Source organism: Aotus nancymaae, unplaced genomic scaffold (assembly GCF_030222135.1).
Source record: "Aotus nancymaae isolate 86718 unplaced genomic scaffold, 86718_ANA_hifiasm-v0.15.2.pri h1tg000028l, whole genome shotgun sequence".
In the NCBI taxonomy this organism is placed as follows: Eukaryota; Metazoa; Chordata; class Mammalia; order Primates; family Aotidae; genus Aotus; species Aotus nancymaae.
In genome coordinates, this window is record NW_026988441.1 from 41,436,686 (window position 1) to 41,444,462 (window position 7,777).

General features: G+C 57.6%; 1 protein-coding gene across 1 annotated transcript; it reads left to right on the top strand.

Annotated features, from left to right (window-relative positions):
* Positions 1-710: 710 nt before the first annotated feature.
* Positions 711-1,390, top strand: DIRAS1 (DIRAS family GTPase 1). The gene has a single exon (XM_012436276.3). The coding sequence runs from the start codon at positions 753-755 to the stop codon at positions 1,347-1,349; it is 597 nt and encodes a 198-aa protein (XP_012291699.1). The 5' UTR covers positions 711-752; the 3' UTR covers positions 1,350-1,390.
* Positions 1,391-7,777: the final 6,387 nt, after the last annotated feature.

Below are 7,777 nucleotides of genomic sequence, written 5' to 3' on the forward strand. Positions count from 1 at the left end.
AGGTTGTGGTGAGCCGAGATCGTGCCATTGCACTCCAGCCTGGGTAACAAGAGCGAAACTCTGTCTTAAAAAAAAAAAAAAAAAAAAAAATGAGAAGAATAAAATAAAATACGAGTTCCCAGGGCTATAGCCCTGACCGACCAATTCATCATATTCGTCACAGCTAGGGCTGCAGGCCTGACACCTGCATCTTAAACACCCCACCACGGGCGGCTCTCACGAGGGTTAGCCGTCTCCAGGTTGTGGGGGGAGCAGGGGACCCATGGTTGGTGGAGACAGGCACCAAACAGGCTCGGGGTGGCAGGACGGGTCAGCAGGGTCTCAGAGCCAGGCAGGTGTGCAGCGAGAGGTGGGAGCCAGCTCAGCCTGGAAGGGACACCCGCACCTGGGGAAGGAGTTTCGTGGGCTTCCTAGTATCTCCCACGCCTTTTGTAGCTCAGTATCCGCCAGGGAAGCTCAGGCCCCAGATTTTGTCACGGGGAAGTAAGCAAAGGGTGCTGGCTGTGCGCCCGCCCGCGGGACAGAGCTGCAAAGTCAGCCGGGCGAGCAGATGGGCCTTTTCGGGGATGCAGGAGGCACGGCGGCCACCTCCTCTGAGAAGCCGCCCTGTCCTCCTCCTCCCTTACTGGGGATGTGGGGCTGTCCCCTCCAGGCTGGGTGGCCTTTTACGTCTGACCCTCCTCTCCACACAGGCTCGGTCTGGGGTTCTCGCAGCCGGCACCGGCCCTGGCCCCCCACCCGCCGCGGGAAAGATGCCAGAGCAGAGCAACGATTACCGCGTGGTGGTGTTCGGGGCGGGCGGCGTGGGCAAGAGCTCGCTGGTGCTGCGCTTCGTGAAGGGCACGTTCCGAGACACCTACATCCCCACCATCGAGGACACCTACAGGCAGGTGATCAGCTGTGACAAGAGCGTGTGCACGCTGCAGATCACAGACACCACCGGCAGCCACCAGTTCCCGGCCATGCAGCGCCTCTCCATCTCCAAGGGCCACGCCTTCATCCTGGTGTTCTCCGTCACCAGCAAGCAGTCGCTGGAGGAGCTGGGCCCCATCTACAAGCTCATCGTGCAGATCAAGGGCAGCGTGGAGGACATCCCCGTGATGCTGGTGGGTAACAAGTGCGACGAGACGCAGCGGGAGGTGGACACGCGCGAGGCGCAGGCGGTGGCCCAGGAGTGGAAGTGCGCCTTCATGGAGACCTCGGCCAAGATGAACTACAACGTGAAGGAGCTCTTCCAGGAGCTGCTGACGCTGGAGACGCGCCGGAACATGAGCCTCAACATCGATGGCAAGCGCTCCGGGAAGCAGAAGAGGACAGACCGCGTCAAGGGCAAATGCACCCTCATGTGAGCCCGGAACGCCCGCCTGCCCGCCGCCCACCCCCACCGGCCCCGGCCCCCGCCGCCTCCCCCGACACCCTCTTCTGCCTCCTCCTCTTCTCTCATCCTTCCTCCGACACCTCGGCTGGGGAAACCGAGGCTGCCCCCTCTCCGCTGCCCCTGGCCGCCCCGAGGCAGGGCTGAGGCTCTTCTTCCTCCCCCGCTCGCTCTTCCCCACCCTCCCGTTCTGTCTGTACCCCCAAAACCAAGAACCAGAGGTGGCCCCCTTGTCCTGCAGATGGGCAAACGGGACGGGGAGCCGGCAAGAGGAGCTCCTTGTTCCCGCCGGGACCAGAGGAGGCTGCGTTTCCCCATCTCCATCTCTTTCCCTGGGGCGTCCCCAGCCAGACCTGCGTGTCCCGTCCCTCACATTTGATCACTGTGACCTTCCGGGGGAGGGGGGAGTTCAAAATGCACATCAGCCTCAGATTTTTTTTTTCTTTCTCCTCCTGTTTGGTGTTAACATACACCTGGCCCCTCATGACCTCTGACCTGTGCCCTGCCCCCCCTCTCCGGTCCCAGAATGCCCCCCTCTCCCCTGTCCTCACACCGGGGATGTGGGGCCCGCGGGATGGGCCTCAGGCCACCAGGCAATAACCACAGGGCCTGCAGCAGTGCCCCTGCCAGCTCCGAATCCCACCCCTGGGACGGGCCACAGCCACAGCCGCAGCACAACTGCCCCACCGGGAGGCACCGTGGACGTGGAGGGGCTTCCCAGACCCCGCCCACCCGGGGACCTGCCTCTTTCACCGAGACAGAGACATTAGTGACGTGTGGTGGGTGGGGTCCTGGGGTGCTCGGGAGGGGGTGCCTGGGGCCCTGGCCAGAGAGACGTCAATGACACCCCTGTGAGGGGACAGCCAATGGGACCCCACATCAGCAGAATCCGAGGGGGCTCCGGGCAGAGGTCTGCTCTGCCCACTTCCTCCCCACCACCCCAGAGAGCAGGGCCCGCCCAGAAAGGTGGTGTCCTGGAGTCGGGGTATCTGCAGCTGTGAGGTTCTGGGTGTTTTTGTGAGAGGGTCTGAATGACCCCACACTCATGTGACCCCACAGGGCTGTGTCCGACATACACGGGGAACGGTGTATTTGTGCAGCCTGGGGTGCGTGGATGGATGACTTGCATCTGAGTGCATCTGCGTGTGCACCTGTGTGTGTCTGTCGGGATGGTGTGTTTTTGTGGCACTCCGTGTGTGTACTAGTGGTGTAGGGTACACAGAGAGGTGGGTAGTTGTAGATGCCTGTGTGTGGTTGTCAACAAGACTGGATACTTGCGATGTGTCTGTGTGACTCTTTGTGCCTGTATGAGCATGACTATATTTTTGGGAGTGGGTGATATGGCTTATCTGAGAGAGCATTTACCTGTAACTGTGTTTGTCCTGATTGAGGGACACAATCTCTGTCCCACTGTATAGCAATGTGACTCTATAGCAATGTGACTTTCAGTCCCAGATCTGTATCAGTCAGCTATTGCTGTGTAACAAATGACCACAATTGGCCAGACTTGGTGGCTCATGCCTGTAATCCCAGCACTTTGGGAGGCTGAGACAGGCAGATTACGAGGTCAGGAGATTGAAACCATCCTGGCTAACACAGTGAAACCCGTCCCTACCAAAAATACAAAAAATTAGCTGGGTGTGGTGGCAGGTGCCTGTAGTCCCAGTTACTTGGGAGGCTGAGGCAGGAGAATCACTTGAACCCAGGAGGTGGAGGTTGCAGTGAGCCGAGATCATGCCATTGCACTCCAGCCTGGGCGACAGAGTGAGACTCCGTCTCTCAAAAACAACCAACCAAAAATCCCCACAAATGACCAAAATGTAGCAACCAGAAACGACACGTGTTTATTATCTCATAGATTCTGTGGGTCAAGAGCCTGGGTGCAGGTTTGCTGGGTCCTCTACTTGGGAATTTCAGGAGGCTGCAATCAAAGCATGGACCAGGCAGAGGTCTCATCTGAAGGCCTGACCGGGGAAGGATCTGCTTCTTCCAAGCTCATGTGGTTGTTGCAGCATCCAGTTCCTTGCTGTTGCAAGACTGAGGACCTCAGTTCCTTGCTGGCTGTTGGCTGGAAGCTGCCTTTTGATCTGTGTCACGTCAGTCTCTCTATAGGGGGGCTCAGAACACAGCAGGTAAGTCAGCCAGGGAAGGCGAGGTGGAGGTGTTTGTCTTATTGTGTGTGAGGAAGCAGTGTGTGTGTGTGTGCGTGTGCTTTTGTGGGGAGAGAGAGAGAGACAGACAGACAGAGAGAGACAGAGAGAGAGCATGCACACCTGTGTCTTTGCAGTCATGTGGCCAGGTGGGACTATGTAGGTAACAGATTGCTCGTGTCTGACTTGGTACAAGCATGTTTGTTTTCCTCTGTGTTCATGTGAGTGTTTACTCAACAAATGTTTACTGGACACACTCAGAGAGGGGGAGTGTGCGTGCGTGCATGTGTGTTGCTATCCAGCACATGGACCGGGGCTCCCAGAAGAGCTGGCATCGTGTCTGAGCAGAGCTGGGTCCCCCCCAACACTTGAGCTGGCCCAGGGCCCACCAGCAGCTGACGTCGCCTCCTCTCTTGCCCTGGCAGTGGCTTCTGGGCTCTGAAGGTGCTGGAGAGAGTGAGGCTGGGCAGGGGTCTGCGGCCCTTTCTCAGGGACACACCCTGATAGCACAATCTCCCTGGGGCCCTGCCCACCTCTAGGCCTCTCCCACCCCAGGCCCTGCCCCGACCCTGGGGAGAGAGGGGATCTGCCATAGGAGGGGTGTCTGAGCCTGCCCTGGCCGCTGGCCCATCCTGCCTGGGCATCCCTGGTGCTGGGGACTGTGCCAGGCCACGCTTGCTGTGACCCGCCCCTGCCCCATCTCCCCCTGCATGTGGGTGCCCTCACCCCCCATCATGGGGTCTGTGTAGCCTTTGCTCTAGACATAGTCTTTCTGCAATAAAGAAGTGGATCCTGCGTTCCCCACCAGCGTGGTGCCCTGTCTCTGTGGTGGGGGTGGGGTGTCAGCTCACCACCTGCAAAGGATCCAGAAGGGTGGGGAGGTGCAGGATGGGGATGAAGGGTGGAGGAGGTGACAGGTGGAGGACGTGAGGGATGGGATGGTGGGTGGAGGAGGTGACGGGTGGAGGAAGTGAAGGATGGGATGGAGGGTGGAGGAGGTGATGGGTGGAGGAAGTGAGGGATGGGATGGAGGGTGGAGGAGGTGACGGGTGGAGGAAGTGAGGGATGGGATGGAGGGTGGAGGAGGTGATGGGTGGAGGAAGTGAGGGATGGGATGGAGGGTGGAGGAGGTGATGGGTGGAGGAAGTGAGGGATGGGATGGAGGGTGGAGGAGGTGACGGGTGGAGGAAGTGAGGGATGGGATAGAGGAGGTGACAGGTGGAGGAAGTGAGGGATGCGATGGAGGGTGGAGGAGGTGATGGGTGGAGGAAGTGAGGGATGGGATGGTGGGTGGAGGAGGTGATGGGTGGAGGAAGTGAAGGATGGGATGGAGGGTGGAGGAGGTGACGGGTGGAGGAAGTGAGGGATGGGATGGAGGAGGTGACGGGTGGAGGAAGTGAGGGATGGGATGGAGGGTGGAGGAGGTGATGGGTGGAGGAAGTGAGGGATGGGATGGAGGGTGGAGGAGGTGACGGGTGGAGGAAGTGAAGGATGGGATGGAGGGTGGAGGAGGTGACGGGTGGAGAAAGTGAGGGATGGGATGGTGGTGGGGAGGTGGAGGGTGGGGTGAGGACATGTAGCACAGCAGGTGAGGCAGGTTCCATCTGGGACTGTGCTTGGAGATTTCTTGTTCGGCTTCTTTTTAGGTCCTCAGTTTCCAGATTCACTCTGTGCACATTAGCTGGGGACATCCTCACAGCTGGACTTTGTGTGAACTTGGGCAATTTCCTTGCAGGGCCCAGTGGTGTTGGGGCAGAGGGGACTGTATTCGTCCGTTCTCAAAATGCTACAAAGAAATACCCAGACTGGGTGCAGTGACTCATGCCTGTCATCCCAACACTTTGGGAGGCTGAAGCGGGCAGATCACCTGAGGTCGGGAGTTCGAGACCAGCCTGGCTAACATGGCGAAACCCCATCTCTACTAAAAATACAAAAATTAGCCGGGCGTGGTGGCAGACGCCTGTAATCCCAGCTACTTGGGAGGCTGAGGCAGGAGAATTGCTTGAGTCTAAAAGGCGGAGTGCAGTGAACTGAGATCTCACCATTGCACTCCAGTCTGGGCGACAAGAGTGAAACTCTAATAATAATAATAATATCTGAGACAGGTAATTGATAGAGAAAAGAGGTTTAATTGGTTTAATTTAATTGTTTCATGGTTCCATAGCCTGTACAGGAAGCAGGGCAGCAGCTGCTTCTGCGGCAGCCACAGGAGACTTACAGTCATGGCGGAAGACAGACGGGAGCACGCAGGTGTCTTGGCTGGAGCAGGAGCATCGGGGTGGGGAGGAGGAGCCACACATTTTTAAACAATGGGATCTCGCGAGACTTCTGTCGCGAGACCGGACTGAGTGGGTGGGGCTAAACCTTTCATGAAGGATCAACGGGATCTCGCGAGAACTCTATCACCAGCCAGGACTGAGGGGTGGTGCTAAATCTTTCGTGAATGATCAACGGGATCTCGCGAGAACCCTATCATGGGACAGGACTGAGGGGTTGATGCTAAACCATTCGTGAAGGATCAATGGGATCTCGCGAGAACTCTATCACCAGCCAGGACTGAGGGGTGGTGCTAAACTTTTCGTGATCAACGGGATCTCGTGAGAACTCTATCACGAGACGGGACTGAGGGGTGGTGCTAAACCATTCGTGAAGGATCAACAGGATCTCGCGAGAACTCTATCACGAGACAGGACTGAGGGGGTGACGCTAAACCATTCATGAGGGATCCACGGTCATGATCCAACTACCTCCCACCAGGTGCCTCCTCCAACATGGGACTGCAATTCAACGTGAGGTTTGGGTGGGGACACGGAGGCAAGCCATGTCAGGGGCCCTCCGCTGCTTGTCCCATCCGCCACCCCATCCCCGCCAACACAGAGCAGGCTGGATCAGAGGTCTGAGCTGAAAAGATAAGACCTTGTTCAGTCACCGACTGGAAGGAAGAACCGAGACACCATTCATTCATGTATTCGTGGGCTCATTCATTCGTTCAACCAGTACGTAAGAGGCACGGCTGTATGCCAGGCCTGCCCCGAGGCTGGGGACACAGAAGTGACAGACACCAGCCCCAGAGTCCCTGCCCGCTCAGGAGCTTATAACCCGCTGGAACGATGACCCTCTACGAAGAAGTGGATCAAATCATTTCAGACACGTGCTCCCTACGCAGAAGATAAACCTGCATCACAAAAGTGACGCTGTCTTAAAAGAACAACAACAGATAAAAACAAAGACGGGGCGCGGTGGCTCACGCCTGTAATCCCAGCACTGTGGGAGGCCGAGGTGGGCGGATCACGAGGTCAGGAGTTCGAGACCAGCCTGACCAACATGGTGAAACCCCATCTCTACCAAAAATACAAAAATTAGCCGGGCGTGGTGGCGCGTGCCTGTAGTCCCAGATACTCCGGAGGCTGAGGCAGGAGAGTTGCTTGAACCTGGGAGGCGGAGGTCGCAATGAGCTGAGATGGCGCCACTGCACTCCAGCCTGGACTACAGAGCAAGACTCTTTCTCAAAAAAAAAAAAAAAAAAGGTTACAAGGCTCGGAGTCCCGGGCCTCTGGGGAGGCCAGCCTGACTCAGAAGCCGACGGATTTGCTAGTGTGGAATCGAGGCCAGCTCCAAGGGGACCTGGGACGGAGCACTGTGCAGGGGGACCAGCAAAGGCATTGAAGCAGGAACAGGTGAGGCCTGGCTGGCAGGAGTGGAGGGAGGAGAGGGAGGGTGGCCAGTGAAGCTGAAGGTCACTCTGGGAAGAGTTTGGACTTTGACGAGAAGGACGCCGGGGAGTTAGGGGAACATTTCAGCCCTTCTCTCTGTGGCTCCCCCAAGAGACCTGGGGAACCCCGCTGCCCCGTGTATTTCCTGCAGCCGGCTGAGGAGGTCAGAAGGCACTAACAGCCCTATTTTACAAAGGGAGGAACCCACAGGACCTCATTGTCCCCATCTGTGTAACATGCATGTGTGGTTGGGTCCGGCTTGCCAGGATTCCACGAGGCGGGAGAGGGTCGTGGTGAGTGACATGTCCTCCTGGTCAGGTGTGAAGATGGTGGAATCCCAGCTCCAGCTGTAGAGAGCATGGCACCTGGCTGGGACGCCCCCAGGTGACCATGGCTTTTGAGATACCCTCTTTTTCTAAATTATTTTTACGTTTAGATGGAGTCTTGCTCCGTCTCCAGGCTGGAGTGCAGTGGTTCCATCTCGGCTCAAACCTCCACCTCCTGGGTTCAAGCGATTCTCCTGCCTCAGCCTTCTGTGT